The sequence below is a fragment of the Mirounga angustirostris genome, unplaced genomic scaffold (assembly GCF_029215605.1).
Source record: "Mirounga angustirostris isolate CCGP_5_RB_7025 unplaced genomic scaffold, mMirAng1.0.hap1 SCAF_8, whole genome shotgun sequence".
Classification (NCBI taxonomy): Eukaryota; Metazoa; Chordata; class Mammalia; order Carnivora; family Phocidae; genus Mirounga; species Mirounga angustirostris.
The window spans coordinates 28,763,475-28,782,527 of record NW_026991716.1 but is presented as its reverse complement, the minus strand read 5'-3'; the positions used below and the strand labels follow the sequence as shown (position 1 = coordinate 28,782,527).

The window sequence follows — 19,053 nt, the reverse complement described above, 5'->3', positions numbered from 1 at the left end:
AGACGTGGGAGAAGAGACCAGCCATCAATGGGAGGATCAGTTTGGGGGAGACACCTGGTGCAGGAGGCTGAGCGGAAAAGGGGAGCACTAAGACCCAGGGTTGGTGGAGGATTGCAGCAAGGAGCTGGTGGAAGAGGAGAAGTAGGCGGTGTATGTGTGTGTGTGTTGGGGGTGGGGTGGGGGGAGCCATCTGGTACCTTGGTAGCATCTGAAAGAGCATCAGCAATAACGACAGAAATGGCCAGTCAGTCCCAGGGTATCCAGCAGCTCCTGCAAGCTGAGAAGCGGGCGGCTGAGAAGGTGGCAGATGCCAGAAAGAGTGAGTCTCCTCTTCTCTCCCTTAGGAGTCTGGAAAGGAAATTGGGGTGGGGGGACAGCAAACATTCGAGTCCCTGGGAAAATCCAAGGCTGGTGGGGAGAAAGCTGGGGCTGGGATGGCTGATTAGGAGGGAAGAAATGGGTGGGTGTTAGAATCTAGCACCTGGTTGGCTGAGAGAAGGCAGAAAAACTTTCTGGAAAGGAATAACCACTACTATCACATTTTGTGAGGGGGTCTACCCCCACCCCCTGCCCTTTCTTCTGCTTCCAGGGAAGGCCCGGCGTCTGAAGCAGGCAAAGGAGGAGGCACAAATGGAGGTGGAACAGTACCGTAGAGAGCGAGAGCAGGAATTCCAGAGCAAGCAGCAGGCGGTGAGTAGTGGGAGAGTTGAGATGGGACCCCAGGGTGCAAAGTGGTGGGTGTATCTGATAAGGTGTGGACAGTGTGACTCTACAAGAAAATAAGGTGGTAAAGGGCTGAAGGGGACCCTTAGGAGGGACCACGTTATTGATAAAGATGTGTGATAAGGAAGAGAATCTGAGAGTTTTGAAAGACTTATACAGCTTGTGGGGGGAATTGCCACCGTCTACGTGGAGTATGATGTCATTTGGGGTAGAAGGCAGAGTTTTATGATCAGGTGTAGTGAGGTAGTGGGGATTTTACAGTCTGTTTTAGGATGAAGTTGCATGTCAAGTCCCAAAGGAAAGGGAATTGTGTTGCTTTCTTTGGTGTCTGGATATTTCCATGGGATGGGGCTGGTTTTGGCAAGGGGTTTTCTTCCTGGCCTTGCTCCAGGATCTTTCTCTCCACCTGCCTGGACCCTTCTTTCTCTGTTTCTGCTTTTGCCTTTCTCTCTTCCATCCCTTTCCCAATCCCCCCAGGCCATGGGCTCCCAGGGGAACTTGTCGGCTGAGGTGGAACAGGCTACAAGACGCCAAGTGCAGGGCATGCAGAGCTCCCAGCAGAGAAACCGAGAACGCGTCCTGGCCCAACTTCTTGGCATGGTCTGCGACGTCAGGCCCCAGGTCCACCCCAACTACCGGATTGCTGTCTAGGATCCACCGTAGGGCCTAACTGTTCCCTTCCAGTTCCCTTCCTCAAAGAAATCCCCCAATCAAAATTACCTCCCACCATCTTCGCTGCTTCTTTCCCACTTGCTCTCCATTCCCTGGAAATTCTAGGGGCAAGATCCAATAATTCTGCGAAATTTAGAAGTTCTCCTGTTCAGATCTGAATCTCCTTATTGTTCTTTAACCTTCACTGGGACCTTGAAAACTCCCAAGTCACCCTCACCTGACCCCTCTTTGAAATTTGTATCATGGAGAAGTAGGGATGTGAAAAACACTTTGGCTTCAGAGCCTGGCAGGCTGAAGTCCCTTTCCCAACCCTGCCACTTGCTGGGACAGGACAAGCTACTTAACCCCTAGTCCAATGTCCTCCTCTACGGGACTAAAATGATGATGATGATAATAATACCTACCTTATAGGGTTGCTGCAATGATTAGGAATCACTCTGTAAAGAGCCTAGTGTGGTTTCTGGCATCTAGTAGCTGTGATTCAATAAATGGTAGCTTTATGGTATTATTACCGCTCCCTGCCCACCTGCCAAAACCTAAACACAGCTGTTTCCTCACATTCGTCAACGGTTCTCTAGTTCTACTCATTCATTCTGTGAACCTAGTAATTCTCTGAAGAATTAGTTCTTCCCACCTCTCTTTCCCCAGAGCTTTATGATCCCTGAAAAGTAATGAAGACCTCGTTTAGCCTCTCTACTGTGATTCCAGGAAGATGTTGAATTTCTTAGTCTTTCTTTTTGTTTCTAAGTTGGTTTTTCCCTTTATTGGATTCCCCCTTTTCCGATTTCCCCGAAGGCCCATCAGATGCTCACTGCTTCCTGAGATCTAAAGTGATGCTATGTTCCGTTGTATGCATGGCTTTCCTTTCTACATCTTGAACACGTTTCCCTTGTAACAATGAAAAAGTGTCAATAAAAAAACTATGGGCAAATCAACTGGTGTGTCGAAGCAGCTTCCTTTTGCTTCATCATTTCTCATTTTCAGTCACTCTCTTGTTTTTTATTTATGTATTCCCCAAACACCCCAAAGGGCTGTTCTTTGAAACTTGTTGGAAAAACAAAAGGAACTAGTGTGTTATTATTTCTCTAAAGTGAGAAACAAAGGTGGGGTTACTCGTTGGGAACCTGAGAACTATAGATGGCAACTATGGAGAAAAGCTGCAGTGTAGGAACAAGCACTTTTTGTTCCTTATCTTGCTTTCTTGTTCTTTTCAAGATTATTTATTTATTTTCGAGAGAGAGCAGAGTGAAAGAGAACATGGGGGGAGGGGCAAAGGGAGAGGGAGAAGCAGGCTCCTTGCTGAGCAGGGAGCCTGATGCGGGGCTTGATCCCAGGACCTGGAGATAATGACGTGAGCCGAAGCAGACGCTTAACAGAATGAGCCACCCCGGTGCCCCAAAACTTGGGATACTTAGAGTCGGGAAAACTGTCCTTCTATGACACCATCCTTGGATCATTGTTATTTCTCTTGGCCACAGAAAACAATCCCTGCTTCACCAAGCCAAAGACTTGAACCAATGAGGTAATCCACAGTGTAATTATTAACCAGACTCTTTAAGCAGGGAGGTGGATACAATAGAGAATAAAATGTATTTGTATCCTGGCTCTGTCACCGTACTAGCTTTGTTACTTTGGACATATTGCTTTATTTGTTTGCTTGTTATAGAATGGGAATAATGGTATCTATTCCTTAGTGTCAAACGGTTAACTGTGGTAACAGGTAAAGAGCCAAACGTTTGCTATCATTTTTGTTGACATCACGTCTGACTTCTGAGGCCTATCAAAGACTGGGGTGTCAAAGGTTTCATTCAGGAAAAAATTCAAGCTGAACAATGGGGCTGCTGGAAGCGGGGCTAAGACAGTCTGCTCGAATTAACAATACTTATGGGATGTTGTGTAACCCTCAAGCCCCACCATTTATCTTCAACACTTGAGGCAGAATCTAGACCGCCCCGTCCCCCACTCAGTGGATTCAGAACACATTCCTGCCTCGAATTTCCTGCCCATCAGCCTCGGGGTCCTTGGGGCATCAACTACATCGGCCCACATTATTTGAGGCAAATGCCGCCCACCGTCTCCACCACTGGGGAAAGGGTAAGGGGAGGACCCGTGAGCACGGCTCAGGGTCATTCCTTCCGCTCAGCTGGGGTCAGACTAGCTCCTGACGCCCCCGGGTCACCTTGACTACCCGGCCAAGGACCCCGTGGGAACTCCCAGCCCCCTCCATCCTGTTCCACCGAGCGGGGCGCCTACGGAGGGGTGCCCAGAGAGAAGACCTGCCCGGCAAGAAACTAAGGGAAGAGGTGAGGGACGTGGAGTAGACGAGGACAATAGAAAAAAGGTAACAGTGGGAGATGATGCTAGTTTCCTTTATGCCTTTTGTTATTTGCAGTAGCGGAGGAGTTAGAAGTGGCTTAAAAAAATTTTTTTTTTCACACAGGCATTTTTTAAAGGCAACCCCAGCGCGCACGGAACTATTGAGTCTGGAAGGATCTTCTTCCGGTCTCTTGCGCCTGCGCGCTGGCAGGCGAGAAGGCGGGAGTCCCGGGTAAGAGGGAAGCCGAGAACCGGAAGTGAAGGCAGAGTCCCTCCTTCGTCGCTGTTGCCGCCGCCATATGCGCTCGCCTTGCTCGGGTAAGCTTTGGCCTTGGTATCATCCGCCTCCATCTGCATTTCTTTGCGGTCATCCTGTCCCATGGACTCCTGATACCGCTTGCACAGGCTATGGTCGGGTCCCTGGGGCCTAGTTGGGTCATTATTTCTATTGCTTGCTTTCCTTTTCAGAGCTCTTAGAGTTTCGGGGGGGGGTAGAGGTAGGGATACAAGGGGGCCCAATCCAAGATGGTGGCCCCAGCGCCGTTGTGTTCCTTTTGCTCCCTGCTCCTTAGCTGCGCTCCTCGTTTATCGGAGGCCCTAGCGATGGTGAGAGGCGGCTCTAGGTGTCCTTTGGTCCTGGGCATTTGCGGAGGGCGGGGCTCTTTTCACCTTCCCTCTCCTCTCTGGGTCCTCTTCATGGCCCAAGGTGGGAATAGGAGGAGGGGCCGGCTTCTGGGCCTAGTTGGACTTTCCTCAGCTGGACTTAACCAACCTTTATTTGGGACGTTTCCCAAATGTTTATGCATGGTGTCATTGTGTGATTATCGGAAGGGAGTCTCACGTGAGGAGTAACGCAAGGGTGTTGTGAGATCCCTTGCTAAAGTTTCTGTTAAAGCTGTAGCGAGTGTATCCGTTATTTTCTTTCTCATTGTATGGGGAAGAGATGAATACTTCTGACCGAGCCATTCCTCTTTTACTCCCCCCCTCCCCCGTCAATTACACAGGGATTAAGCACCAGAAGGAGGTTACTGAGGAGTGGGAGGTGGATGGCAGCCACATGATGTTTTTATTTTGAGAAGTGAGCGCTTTGCGCAATGATGACCTTAATCTATCACCCTTGACTGATGGCTGCTTTGTTAGGGAGATTATTGGGAAAGCACAGAGTTCCTTTGAGGATTTTTCAGGATTCATTTTTATCTTGTCATCTCCATTCTGCACTGCCTTGACATATTTTGCTTTTCATTTTTTGTTTTCTTCATTATTGTTACTTACAGATCAGGAATTCATATGCTGGTTCTCCCCTTCCTACTTCCTGGTTTATGCTACTCTGATCCTAATCTTGTTGGGGATTTGTCTTAACCACTTCACCTGGGACCACTGTGTTATGTTTGTTTTTGCTTTTATGTTTTGTGTTACTATTAGTTTTTTTTTCCAGGTAAAGGTGTCACAGTTTAGGGAAAGTGGGAAGTGTGTGGGGATGGAAGAGAGGTGGTGAAGGCTCTGCTCGTGACTAATAAGTCTTCCATCTGTTTTTTTCCTAGCTCTTCTATCACAAATTAGGGTGTGTGTGTGTTTTTTTTTTAAACTGTTGTTCAAGCCCCCACTCTCCTTCCTTGTTTTCACTTATTCTGCGTGAAACCATCCAGAGACCCCTCCCCTTCTCCCCCTGCCGGCCCAGTTATGGCAGAGAATGATGTGGACAATGAGCTCTTGGACTATGAAGAAGATGAGGTGGAGACAGCAGCTGGGGGAGATGGGGCTGAGGCCCCTGCCAAGAAGGATGTCAAGGGCTCCTATGTCTCCATCCACAGCTCTGGCTTTCGTGACTTCCTGCTGAAGCCAGAGTTGCTCCGGGCCATTGTTGACTGTGGCTTTGAGCATCCATCAGAAGGTAAATTTCTGCCCAGCATAGAGTATTCATTAAGCTCTCTAAGGATACAAGAAACAGGTGTGTTAAACAGTCTCTCAAGTCGTACAAACTTACTTAGGCTAGATCAGGAGATAAAGGATCAAAAACTGTTTTAGCAGTAGGAAAGATTTATATAGATGGGTTTTTCATACATGATAACATGAGAAGCTAGTGACATGAAAAGGGACTTAAAGGGGCGCCTGGGTGGCTCAGTTGGTTAAGCGACTGCCTTTGACTCAGGTCATGATCCCAGGGTTCTGGGATCCAGCCCCACATCGGGCTCCCTGCTCAGCAGGGAACTTGCTTCTCCCTGTTCCTCTGCCTGCCACCCTGCCTACTTGCGCGCGTGCGCGCGCTCTCTCTCTCTCTCATATAAATAAATAAAATCTTTAAAAAAAAAAAAGTGACTCAGAGGTCTGCCATTTGTTCTTGTGACTGGTTTTTCTTTTTGTCTACTTGTTTTTAATTTTGTCATTTAGGTTTCTAATTTTGAATTTCCAGAGAGGAGCTGGTTGGACCTTAAGTCCCTCTCTGTTGGCCAGCTCTGGTCTCTGGAAACCTTAATGGCTGATCTAAAGTGGGTGGCTTCTGGGTCAGCTACCAAGCCCTTCAGAGTTGCAGGGTTATGTGGCCTAAAGTGTGGCAAGCTAAGTTGGAGAAATGGCCTGAGGCAGGCACTCACATGTCATGCATTGTTACAGATTAAGGAAAAATAGGGACAGTTAGAAACATTAAAGGTGAGCTGTTTGTAGGTGCAAGAGGGTATTTAGCAGGATGGAGGAGGGGGCACTGGAGTCGGAGGCTAAAGTGAGAAAGAACTAGGAAGGTCTGCTTTTGGGATGAGTTTGGGAGCGAAGAGAGGTAGAAAAGGTCTGGGAATTGATAAACATTTAAGAATTGAACGGTGAGAAATGGGTTTGGCAGGGTGGAAAAAAGGTGGAGTTATCTGGAGACTGAAGTCTAATTTATCTTTTTTCCCCGCCTTCTAGTCCAGCATGAGTGCATCCCTCAGGCCATTCTGGGAATGGATGTCCTATGCCAGGCCAAGTCAGGCATGGGGAAGACAGCAGTGTTTGTGCTGGCCACACTGCAACAGCTGGAGCCAGTTACTGGACAGGTACACTGGGGGAGAGTGCTGTGGAAGACATTTTGGTTAGAAATACTCGAGAAGGGTGTTTTGTCTTAGCCATGTGATGCATTCGGAGCCATGAGTGTTTGTTGCTAAGATGGCCTCTGTCACCTTTGATGGTTATGGGGGATATTACATAGTAAGCATGGGGTTAACGGTTTAGATTGCAGAGTTGAAGTCATTTATGATCTGCCAGATGTGCTTTTGTGACCATTTGCTTCCCCAGAGGGCATAGTAAAGGGATAAACTGTCTCCATCTACTCCCCCCCACCCCCCAGGTGTCTGTGCTGGTGATGTGTCACACTCGGGAGTTGGCTTTTCAGATCAGCAAGGAGTATGAGCGCTTCTCTAAATACATGCCCAATGTCAAGGTAAGCCAGGGTAAAGAGACCTGGGAGGGTGAGGGTGTGGGGTGTTGAAGGCATTGAAGACTTGTAGACCAGCAGTCTTCATGTCCAGAGTTGTTAAATTACATGTAATAGCTAGTAAGTTTCTGTAAACTTTGGTGTGCAAGAGATGTATGTTATAGGGATCACTTGAATACATTGTAATTTCTGAGATGTTTGCTTATATTCTAATTTTGGAGAAGCATTAGGTTATCTCGTGTTAATATAGCTGTGCAGCAGGAGACTGCACGAATGGTCTACGGAGGATGCTTATCATGATACCACACTTTTGTTAACTACTTATTCATATTGACTTTTATTTCACTGTGCTGTGGTTGATAGTTTGAGAATTTTAGGGTCTGTGGCAAGAGAAGGCTGAGAGCTCCAAAATACTTCTAGTGTGGTGTGTGATTTTTGAGGATTCTTTAAAATGGTAGAAAATCGGAAGATGTTTGGGGGCCACAACAGAATAGGCTCGGGTTGTTTTCCATATATAACCTTGATTTTCATAGTGTGGTTCCCAAACCCATAGTTACAGCATCATTTGGAAGCTTGATGGAAATGCAGATTATGTGGGTACCACCCCAGACCTACTGAGTATGAATATGCATTCTAACAAGATCTCCCGGTAATTGGAGTTTGAGAAGCACTGATGTGTATAACTTCCTACTCTCCTGGCTAGGATGTGGTGAAGAACAGTACTTTTGTTTGGATTGTTGCTATTTTCTCCTGTTACTCATTACTTTATGTGTTGAGTCTTAGCCCTAATGTAAAAATAGTCACTTTTTTTTTTTTTAAGAGATTGTATTTATTTGAGAGAGGGAGCACGCATGAGCCGAGGGGTGGGGGGTGGGCAGAGGGAGCCCACATGTGGGGCTCAATCCCAACCTGAGTGGAGGTCAGATGCTTAACTGAGCTAAACTAAAGTAGTCCTTTTTTAAAAAAAAAAAAAAAAAAAGATTTTATTTATTTGACAGACAAAGCAAGAGAGGGAACACAAGCAGGGGGAGTAGGAGAGGGAGAAGCAGGCTTCCCGCTGAGCAGGGAGCCCAGGACCTGAGCCGAAGGCAGACACTTAACGACTGAGCCACCCAGGCGCCCCTAAACTAAAGTAGTTTTAAACTAAAAGTAGTCTTTTTTTTTTTTAGTGATTTTATTTATTTATTAGAGCAAACGAGAAAGTACAAGCAGGGGGAGTGCAAGAGGGAGAAGCAGGCTCCCCACCTAGCAAGGAGCCCGATGTGGGGCTCGATCCCAGGACTCCGGGATCATGACCTGAGCCGAAGGCAGATGCCTAACCAACTGAGCCACCCAGGCGCCCCCTAAAAGTAGTCTTCACTGATGAATCACAGACCTCTATCCCTGAAACAAATAATATGTTATATGTTAATTAGAAAAAGAAAAGTATTTTTTTTTAAAGATTTTATTTATTTATTTGACAGAGAGACAGCTAGAGAGGGAACACAAGCAGGGGGAGTGGGAGAAGGAGAAGCAGCTTCCCGTGGAGCAGGGAGCCTGAAGTGGGGTTCGATCCCAGGACCCCGGAATCATGACCTGAGCCGAAGGCAGGCGCCCAACGACTGAGCCACCCAGGCGCCCCAAAAGAAAAGTAGTCTTAAAAACCAAAGTAGTAATAGCAGTATCTGAGTGGGGTAAACATGCTGGAGTAATTTAAAAGGCCTCATAATGAAAAGATTTTTGTTCTCCTATCTCTGATCGCACCTCACAGAAGTTAATCATTAGTTAACCTTTTTTTCCCCTAATGGTTCTGTGACACCAAGTATTAGGCACTGTTCTCTCATTTTATCAAATTTCGGGTCTTTTTTACTTTTCATGAAAGATCAGACGGTTTACATTATTCTTTTGTTATATGAAAATTAATTTTAATTCTTTAAAAATAATTTAAATGCCGTGTGTGTGTGTTTATTACGCGTATCTATTTTCTTACATTGTCAGTATCATTGTCCTTCCACCAGGTAGTCTTGCTGCTGGTTGATTCTAAAAAGTTGAAAACCAGAAAACAGTTTCCGTTGTTCTGACTGTTGAAACATTTATTGCTGGCTCATTAGTGAGCGAGGATTGCATTTCCTCCTCTATAGGTCCAACTTACCAGTTTATGCTGCTTAAAAGAGGATTTTTTTTTTTAAAGATTTTATTTATTTATTAGACCGCAAGAGAGAGAACCCAAGCAGGGGGAGTGGGAGAGGGAGAAGCAGGCTTCCCGCCAAGCAGGGAGCCTGATGTGGGGCTCGATCCCAGGACCCTGGGATCACGACCTGAGCCGAAGGCAGATGCTGAATGACTGAGCCACCCAGGCGCCCCAAGAGAGAATTTTTTTTTAAGTTTGTTTATTTTTTTTTTTTTTAGTAATCTCCACACCCAGGGTGGGGCTCAAGCTCACGACCCGGAGATCAAGAGTTGCATGCTCTTTCAACTGTGCCTCAAAACAGAATATTCTTGGTGTTAAGATCAAATATAAATCGTCATGACCTTTTATTTTGTTTAAAATTGTGCTATAGTGACTTGTTTGAGGTTGGGCTAGTTCTACAGAATATCCTACATCTGGATTTGTCTGGTTTTACTCCCTTACAGTGTTGTTTAAGTTGTTTTCTTTCCGTATTTCCTTTAACAGAAATAATATTTGAAAGCTCAGCTAATTGAAGTTAAACATTTTTGGCAAGAATTCTTGAGTTGATACGCTGTGTATCTCCTGTTCTGTTGCAAATTTTGTTGTCCCATAATTAGTGGTTTTAGGTTTATTCTGACAGTGTGATCCTGTGATTGATCTTTCTTTCTGAAACTAGAAAGCAGTTTCTGGTGTCATTTGATACTGTATTAAGGCTTATATCCACAACAAATCTTTCCCTAATGTTTTTAATATGGAGTAATATGTTTACCTTCAATCAGTAATTTCATAGGGTTTGTTCAAAAAGGTGTTTAAAAATCTTCAGAGGCGCACCTGGGTGGCTCATTCAGTTGAGCGTCCGACTCTTGATCTTGGTTCAGGTCTTGATTTCTGGGTCGTGAGTTCACACCCTGCATTGGGCTCCACACTGGGCATGGAGCCTACTTGAAAAAAAAGAGAGAGAAAGCAGGAAGAAAGAAAGAGAAAAAAAAAGATCTGAGTTTAGTTAGGAAAACTTGATATTCCATGAGCGTTGTGTGGCACTCTGCAGTCTGGTGATTACTATTTCTTGTTATCCTTTTGTTTTTAGGGTTTATTTATTTATAATTTATACCCAATGTGGGGCTCAAACTCAAACCCTGAAATCAGGAGTCATGTGGTCTACTGACTGAGCCAACCAGGCGCCCCTTGCTGTCCTCATTCTTAGAGTGAGGTCTGGCCATAGCACCAGGGGAAGGAAGATTATTAGATTAAGTCAGAAGAAAACGCTAGTCCTCACCACCCTGATTAGTCACATGACTTTGGGCAAGTCACTTTTGTTTCTTCAGTGTCTGGGGAACATAAGAATTTTAGATTGGGTGACCTTTGATGTTCCTTCTAGCTTTGAAATGTTCTAAGAATTCGTTTAAATTGAAAGGAAGGGAACTGTGGGGAGATTGGACTCTTTTGTGAGACACTGTTTTCTCCTCGGTTAATACAGGTCGCGGTGTTTTTTGGTGGTCTGTCTATCAAGAAGGATGAAGAGGTGCTGAAGAAGAACTGCCCGCATATTGTTGTGGGGACCCCTGGCCGCATCCTCGCCCTGGCTCGAAATAAGAGCCTCAATCTCAAACACATTAAACACTTTATCTTGGATGAATGTGATAAGATGCTTGAACAGCTCGGTGAGTGGCAGCGCTGGGATGGGGCTAGTGATCTGGGAGTTGCCCTTCAGAGCCAAATGATGTTTATTTGATACAGGAGCACTTCAGTGCCAGGATGACTCTTAATCTATCACCCATGACTGATGGCTCTGGCTCCCCTCTTGGTTTTTGTTAGGCTTTTTAAGCAACCTTGGTGATCAAGGGGAACAGTGTTTTGTCCTTCCTTTCTGTGATGGAGGTTTCTTTGTCTTTGAGAGGAGTGGCTTTGCTGATCTTAGACATCAGTCACACCACTATTCTTTCCTTCATAGGTTTTTATGCTGGGTGTTTGGGGAGATAATAAACTGAAGGAGAAAGATTGTTTACTCTTTGGCATCCCCTGCACAGCATACATCTGAATTTATAGCTGAATAGATCTTTAGACCTCAGGATTAATGTGGAGAGTTTATGGGATTTTCTGTAGTCCAGTATGCCACAAGAAAGAAAAACTGTAAGAACTCACATTTAATAAATGAGAGAGTGGGGATGGATAGCCCCAGGGATAAGTCATTTCAGATGATCTTTGGCTATTACAGATGGTGAGCTATAAGGTGGGCTTGAGGTAGAGATCTCACTTGCCTGGCTGGATAGAAAGTGTGATCCAGAGGAAGCGTGGAATGGACTCTGACAGCTAGAATGTAATTAGGTGTGCAGTATTTGTAGATAGCTGGGGCATGGGGAGAAAGTAGGGAGAAGGGCCTTGTAAAACATTTCTCAAGGGTTTTAGGCTTGTGAGCCTCTGCAGTGAGTTTCATCTCCATATCATAATTGTGAGATTTGGGATTTCGTTATCTTCTTCCTTGGTTAAAACACAAAAGTGGAATCGGGTTAACCTGATCTCAAGTCTTTATTTCAAATTCCGTTGTGTGTTATTTCCATGGTGTTACTGCAATGGATGTGATTTTATGGTAGTTCAAATGAATAGAGTACCTGAGACCAATCTTTCTGTGAAATGACTCTTGCTTACCCATTTCCAGCAGTCTTCACCTTGTTGGGGAGGCAGTCTCTGGTTTTTGTCTGATACATGCTGCTTTTCTCCTATGATTTTTTTCCTTTTTCTTGTAGACATGCGTCGGGATGTCCAGGAAATTTTTCGCATGACCCCCCATGAGAAGCAGGTCATGATGTTCAGTGCTACCTTGAGCAAAGAGATCCGTCCCGTCTGCCGCAAGTTCATGCAAGACGTAAATACCCTTCTACCTTCTCTCCCTCCACTCCCCGCCCACTGCCTCCTCCCCTTCCGCACCCTCTTCCTCCAGACTCCCTTTGTCCTTCAAGTGCCAAGAAGGGGGCACGTGCCCATCTGGGAGTGATGACTCCTTGAAGAGACACACAGAGGCAGAGACAGCTAGTGTTAGGGTCTGCGCGGGCGCCAGGGAAACTCCGGAAGACTTGGTCGGGTTAACTTGAGAGCGGGTAGTGTTCGACCTTTTTTTTTCCCCCCCCATCAGCATTTTTGAACCTCTTCTTTTTGGGGGAGGGCAGAATTTTCTGCCCTACCACCCACCCATCGTCTCCTACACACCCCTTTACAGCCACGCACCCTCAAGGTGGCATCGAGCAGACAGTTGGAGCCTTCTGCTCCCCAAAACTCATAACTTTTCCGGTGGCAGGAGAGCAAGAGAGGGACAGACAGATGGCAGGGCATGTCCAAAAGAAGAGCAAACAGCACAAATGAATCCGCTCCCTCCCCACCTCCAGGGGTGGGGGCCTTTGGCACCTCAGTCCCCGATCCCTTACTCCTTCCTGTCCATACCTCCTCGCACCCATCTGGAATCTCGGTTGATGTGAGCCGGCAGCGGAGAAGCACCGTGGAGCGGCGGGGGAAATGCGGACGGCACCCAGCGGTGGATGGCGGCAGCGGAGGCCGCGGGGAAACCTGACCAGGAAGCTGAGGACCAAACCAGCCTCTTTTTCCGTTCCCGGTTTTTTTCCTGAATCCAAGGCGTGCCGTGCTCCCCGTTTCCCCCCATATGTGTTGGAGGGAGGGGTGTCCTAAAAGGGGGGGTAGATTTTTTTTTTTTTCCTTTTTAAAACAATTTTTTAATACTCAAAGGAGAGGGATATGGGAAAGGTAAAGTGAGGAGCTCCACTTGGATGTAACTAGGTGGGTGTTAGGGTTTGGGGCTAGATGGGGCCTGTTGTATAAACAGTGCAGTGTATTCTTTCCCTATCCTGTACTGCTCTTTCCCATGGGGTGTTAACTATTTTTAGCTATACTTGGGGCTAGGATTAGATTTGAAGGAGGCCATGGAACTTCTTTTTGAAAAGCCTGCCTTTGCTACCCTGCTTTCTGGGATTGGGCTTCTGGTTTTCTCCCGTGCCACACATCCTTTCCTGAAATCTTGGACCCTGGGTGTTCATATTAATTACGTCCCCAGGTTAGTGAAGAGTGCTAGGAAACTTGGACTCAGGAGTTGAGTCTTGTGTCAATTTATATTTTTTTATGCTACTTCCTCCCCTTCAAGGGTTTTGTGTGTGTGTGTGTGTGTGTGTGTGTTTTTTAAGATGAATGTGTATCTGCTGCTCTGAATTTTGTTTTTTAACACCATTTATTGGTACCATCCCTGTAACACTATAGTTGGTTTGACTCTCAGTTCAGAGTCCAGTGGGTGCCATCTATTCCCTTGTGGTCTGAGGGCAAGTTGTTACTCATCTTGAGTAACTTTTCCTTCTCTTTCATGCCATTTTTGAGACCATCCATTGTAGCATTCTGATCTTAACAGATACCCACCCTCCTGATGTGGATCTGATTCTCTTAGTGGGTTTTTTTTTATTTTTTTAAAGATTTATTTGAGAGAGAGAGTGCACAAGCAGGTGGTGGGGCAGAGGGGGAGGGAGTAGCAGACTCCCCACTGAGGAGGGAGCCTGACGTGGGGCTTGATCCAAGGACCCTGAGATCATGACCTGAGCTGAAGGCAGACGCTTAACCCACTGAGCCACCCAGGCGCCCCCTGATTCTCTTAGTTGAGAAGATACTCAAATGGAGCAATCCCTGTCTTCCCCCTATATTTTTACAACCAGCTGTGGTGGAGTTAACTCTGACCTTGAGTCACCCTGTCCCATCAATTCCCAGGCATTTGGATCACATTCTCCCTTTGGGGATCATCTCCCATTGTTTTCTTTCTTCTGCCACCTCACTTTGAGGTAATGGCTTCTTGCCATTGGGTGGTCTCACTGCTCCTTTTCCTCCCTGCAAAGTTCCCTTCCCATGACAGTTTGAGGTTGGGCAGTCTTAAAACTCATCTGATAGGAGGGAAATCAGAGCTAATGTGGAAGAGACCACATTAAAATGGGGGTATTTTTGGGAGTGTGGTGGGGTTTTCAGTCTTCTCTTCTCCCCATCCCCCCATGGGGTGTATTGGAGATAAGTTCCTCCACCCCCCCAGGTTTAACCCCCCCACTCTGCCCTCCTCCCGTTCCCCACCCCCTACTCCCCCTCCCCCCCCAGCCAATGGAGATCTTCGTGGATGATGAGACGAAGCTGACGCTGCATGGGTTGCAGCAGTACTACGTGAAACTGAAGGACAACGAGAAGAACCGGAAGCTCTTTGACCTTCTCGATGTCCTTGAGTTCAATCAGGTCAGTTGTTCAAGGTCCAGTAGGGGGATGAGCACGTCTCCAACTGTAGCAGAAACCTGGTTAAGTACTCTTTTATTGAGGACATGACATATGTGATTAGAGCTTCTCGAGAATGGTGGAGAAATTGCCTTTTAAGTGAAATTCTTTTAAATGAGAATTTAAACAGGGTGAGAGCTGCTTTTCTGTTCCATGGCTGTCACAGCCAGGTGTTTAGTAAAGAAAAAGCTCAATAAAGAAGAGGGGATTTCATAAGCTGGTAAAAGTTCCAAAATATCTTGGGTTTGCTAGGTTCTTTTTTTTTTTTTTTTTTAAGATTTTATTTATTTGAGACAGAATGAGAGAGAGAGAGAGCACATGAGAGGGGGGAGGGTCAGAGGGAGACGCAGGCTCCCTGCCGAGCAGGGAGCCCGACGCGGGACTCGATCCAGGGACTCCAGGATCATGACCTGAGCCGAAAGCAGTCGCTTAACCAACTGAGCCACCCAGGCGCCCGGGTTTGCTAGGTTCTTAAATTTGTTTTTTCTCATGCTATTTACCGAGAAGAAGTGTTCCATAACCTAACCTGTTGGGTGGTTTATTTGCACCAAAAACTTAAAGGTAGGTTGCTTATGCGTGTTTCTGATGAGCAGGAAATACTGGTCAAGATCTTTCCAGACTTTAGTTTTACTTTTTAGCACTTGCTCATTTTTACCATTAGCCTCTTGTCTCCTAACATACCTGGTAGTTTTGGTTACTATTCTCTGTACCTTCTCTGAGCATGTCTGCTCAGGAAAAATCAGCTGAGTAAGAAAGGCTAAGTTGTATTTAGAACAGAAGAGGAATATATGATGGGGATTAGGAGGAATTTCTTTGGAAGAGTGGAGTTACTGAACACTCTTCTCGCACATAATCTCTCACATATCCCACATGTACCCACATCGCCTGTCACACACTCAGGTGGTGATCTTTGTGAAGTCTGTGCAGCGTTGCATTGCCTTGGCCCAGCTCCTAGTGGAGCAGAACTTCCCAGCCATTGCCATCCACCGAGGGATGCCCCAGGAGGAGAGGTGAGTCAGAGGTGGAAAGATGTTTTTTGTCCTTGGGAAGGAAAAGAGACCATTGAGAGAAGGGACTCAACATTTTTCTAATTTCACAAAGGCTTTCTCGGTATCAGCAATTTAAAGATTTTCAACGACGAATTCTTGTGGCTACCAACCTATTTGGCCGAGGCATGGATATTGAGCGGGTGAACATTGCCTTCAACTATGACATGCCTGAGGATTCCGACACCTACCTGCATCGGGTAAGCTCCACACCTACATGGGCATCTCACTGTTCCCTCCTGCTGCCTGATTTTCTGTGTCTTCATACCTTTCTCATCCCTCCTTTGGGTGTCTTCCTGCTTTGGGGTCTTGCCAGTGCTACCCTCTGTCTCCTTCCAGGTGGCCCGAGCAGGTCGGTTTGGCACCAAGGGCTTGGCCATCACGTTTGTGTCGGATGAAAATGATGCCAAGATCCTCAATGACGTGCAGGATCGCTTTGAAGTCAATATTAGTGAGCTGCCTGATGAGATAGACATTTCCTCCTACAGTGAGTATGGATCTCAGGAAACTGGCTTCTCAACTCTTCAGAGTCTCCTCGTTCCCTAGTGTGTTTCTTGAATCTCACGTACATAAAGTTTTTGGTGCGTAAGAGGCACTTGGCAAGTTTGTGTGCCCCTGATCTTGATGCCCCTGTTGGGATGTTTAGTTGACCTGTAGGTCTCTTTCTCTTAACAAACTATCTTTCCCCACCCCCAACTTATCCTCTGCACCCACAAACTACAGATCTCTGCATGTATGGGGGTGGGTGGTGTTTTTGTCAGCCCTGCCTTTTCCATGTCTTGTCCTAATTGTGCCATGTTTTCCCTCCAGTTGAACAGACGCGGTAGAGGACTCACCCACCCATTTTGGAACGCGACGGTCTGTCCCTCTTCAGGAGATGACAGCAGGCATGGGGTGAAGGAGACACTACTGCCACCTACCCCTGACCACCCCCACCCCCACCCCATGGCTTCCCCCCTTTTGCATCACCACCATTCCTAAACCCGTATTTCCTGAATTGTCTGAATTTTTTTTAACAAAACTAAAAAAACGTATGCGTCTGTGGTGTCTGTAAGTGCTCCATCCATTTATTGGATTTAGGGTGAGGCTAGGCCATGATTCAGTGTATATTCCCGTAAAGACTGTGTGCCCTTCTGTGGGGCCCAGGTCAGTGGGGAGGGGCGAGGGGAGGGCGATGTGACTAAGAATGCAGAGGCCGTGGCTCCTTGCTACTTACATTTTTCTTAGTGGCCTGGGAGGGGCTGGGATGTTTCTGACCCAGAGGCCCAGTGTGGGTGGTATGTAGTGTTTCCAGTGTTAGAAGGTAAAGTGGGAACTGGTGGAAAGCTTAGGCGTCTCCTAGGCTCTCTCGGTGTCTCCTCATCTGTTCCTTCAGCTTCTGGATCTTGAGCACCAGGGCCTGGGCTTCCCAAGCCCCTTCTTGCCCTTCCAGTAGGGCCTGGTACAGCTCCAGCTGCTGCTCCAGCAACTCCTCGGCTTGGGCCAGCTCAGCTGTGGGGCGGGGCCTGGGACCCTGAGTGAGGGGGGCAGAGGGGAGGGAGCATCAGCCCAGGCAGGGGGCTGAGGCTTGCTGGAAGTCAGGCGTTCTGCCTCTCAAGTTTAAATCTTTAAACCCTGTTGTATTAAGGGCATCTGTACTGTGAAGCCAAGGTGGCTTCTGGTCTTAGGCATAAGACCCTTGGGGGGGCAGTTTGCTGCTCAGGGGTTATAACTGGACTCCTTATACAAGGGAGGTTATGGAGAGGAGAGGACTGGCTGTCCCTCCCCCCACTAAGAAATAATTAACTGTTAGGTGAGGGGAAATTCCTGTCCAAGGACTTCATGGACTCTGCAGGGAGGGAGGGCTGTGGGGACAGGGAGCCCTAAGGTCTAGAGAGGGGTGGGGGTGGGGAAGGTGCTAGGGACCTAGGAGTTGGAACTAGGCCAAGAGCTCTGGGGGTTGGGGGTGGGTATCTACTTGGAGCAGGCCTGTGACACAAGATTAAAGGGATTACTACCCCCTCCTCCCTCCTACCCTCTTCCCCCGCTCTTGGTGCCACTTACCCTTGGGGATGACTTTATCTTCCCACTGCATGTGGAGCTGGTCGGCTCTTCTGTGCTTGCCTTGGGGCTCTGGGAGCAGCACCTCCAGGAGCCATGGGGGGCCAGGGGCCAGGAAGGCAGGAGGAGGCGACGGCAGCAACATGAGAGCCAGGGCAGAGGGAGTACCATGGCTGGTGTAGCAAGCAGCGAGCTGTCTGAACTGCCCAAGAGCCACCAGGAACTGACTCCTTCCTTCCAGGCCTTGGCCTCGCTTCAGTGACTGGACCTGCCCCGGGCCCTGCCCCTACCTTTACCTCCCTCCCAACCTGGCCCCAGACAGAGTCTTCCTGATGTGAAAAAGTTCTGCCAGTTGAGGCAGAACTTCCTTTATTTTTAAAGATTTTATTTATTTTAGAGCAAGAGCAGGGGGGAGAGGGAGAAGTAGGTTCCCCGCTGAGCAGGAAGCCAGACATGGGGCTCCTTCCCAGGATCCTGGGATCATGACCTGAGCTGAAGGCAGATGCTTAACCAACAGAGGCACCCAGGTGCCCCAGGCAGAACTTGCTTTAGAAGACTGGTGCCCGGGGGCGCCTGGGTGGCTCAGTCGTTAAGTGTCTGCCGTTAAGTGTCTGCCTTCAGCTCAGGTCATGATCCCAGGGTCCTGGGATCGAGCCCCGCATCGGGCTCCCTGCTCAGCAGGAAGCCTGCTTCTCCCTTTCCCGCTCCCCCTGCTTGTGTTCCCTCTGTGACTTTCTCTGTCATATAAATAAAATCTTAAAAAAAAAAAAAGCACTGGTGCCCAGCCTACGTCTTAGTGTCTGTTTTTCTTAGCACTATGTCTTTTCTCATTTCTCAATTCTGCAAGGTACAAGTTACATTGCTGGTGTGTAGGAAACTGGCTCAGAAGGGTTTCATTCGGGACTCAAGGTCCATAGCTGGATGGTGGAAAAGCCTGGAGGATTCATGTCCAGGTCCACCTGACTTGAAAGCTCAGCCATTGACCTGGCTCAAGTATTGGTTATCCCTTTATTTCCGTTTTTTTCTCTTCTCGCTGGCCCATAATGACATTCCTTCTTGTCTGCATTGCATGTTTGTAGGGGTTTGCATTCTCTGTTAGTTCAGGGCACTGTTGTGTCATTGTACCCTTGGCTCCTGAAAAGAACGTGACACTGGTAACAGGTTTCAAGCTTTGTTGAACTCGTGAGCCCTCACTTTAAATGTGTGATGTGAGCCTCGTGTACAGGTGGCCTTCCTGCAGTATGTCCTGAAATGTCCTGTGGCTGGAGAGCACGCTACATCCCAGTGGGCAGAGGTGGCTCGGAGTGGATGGTCCCAGTTTTGATCATCTGGGGGAAAAGGTAGACCCTCAGAAAAAGTATCTCAGAAAACAAGATGGCAGGAGAGTGGACAGTTGCTAACCAGCT

At 47.3% G+C, this 19,053-nt stretch overlaps 2 protein-coding genes and 2 non-coding genes across 5 annotated transcripts; 3 read left to right on the top strand and 1 right to left on the bottom strand.

Annotated features, from left to right (window-relative positions):
- Positions 1–27: 27 nt before the first annotated feature.
- LOC123837549 (spliceosome RNA helicase DDX39B) lies at positions 28–16,736 on the top strand. Of its 2 annotated transcripts, XM_045866533.3 has the most exons (13): positions 223–319; positions 590–690; positions 3,836–4,029; positions 5,358–5,602; positions 6,610–6,737; positions 7,028–7,120; positions 10,741–10,924; positions 12,008–12,126; positions 14,394–14,525; positions 15,462–15,571; positions 15,663–15,807; positions 15,947–16,094; positions 16,418–16,736. In XM_045866533.3, exons 1-13 carry the CDS (start codon positions 238–240, stop codon positions 16,432–16,434), a joined length of 1,698 nt encoding a protein of 565 aa, XP_045722489.2. In that variant the 5' UTR covers positions 223–237; the 3' UTR covers positions 16,435–16,736. The 2 variants fall into 2 exon arrangements, with proteins under 2 accessions (XP_045722495.1, XP_045722489.2); XM_045866539.3 differs by lacking the exons at positions 3,836–4,029; positions 5,358–5,602; positions 6,610–6,737; ... (6 more) ...; positions 15,947–16,094; positions 16,418–16,736 and adding an exon at positions 1,201–2,330 and having other exon boundaries at positions 28–319.
- On the top strand, positions 4,764–4,841 carry LOC123838071 (small nucleolar RNA SNORD83). Its single transcript, XR_006789406.1, has one exon. It is a non-coding gene; the product is annotated as a small nucleolar RNA SNORD83 (small nucleolar RNA).
- Positions 10,976–11,052, top strand: LOC123838073 (small nucleolar RNA SNORD83). Its single transcript, XR_006789407.1, has one exon. It is a non-coding gene; the product is annotated as a small nucleolar RNA SNORD83 (small nucleolar RNA).
- Positions 16,737–16,934: 198 nt separating the features above from the next.
- Positions 16,935–17,818, bottom strand: MCCD1 (mitochondrial coiled-coil domain 1). Its single transcript, XM_045866138.1, has 2 exons — positions 17,651–17,818; positions 16,935–17,120 (listed from the first exon to the last, which is right to left on the bottom strand). The coding sequence occupies exons 1-2, from the start codon at positions 17,816–17,818 to the stop codon at positions 16,935–16,937; spliced, it is 354 nt and encodes a 117-aa protein (XP_045722094.1).
- Positions 17,819–19,053: the final 1,235 nt, after the last annotated feature.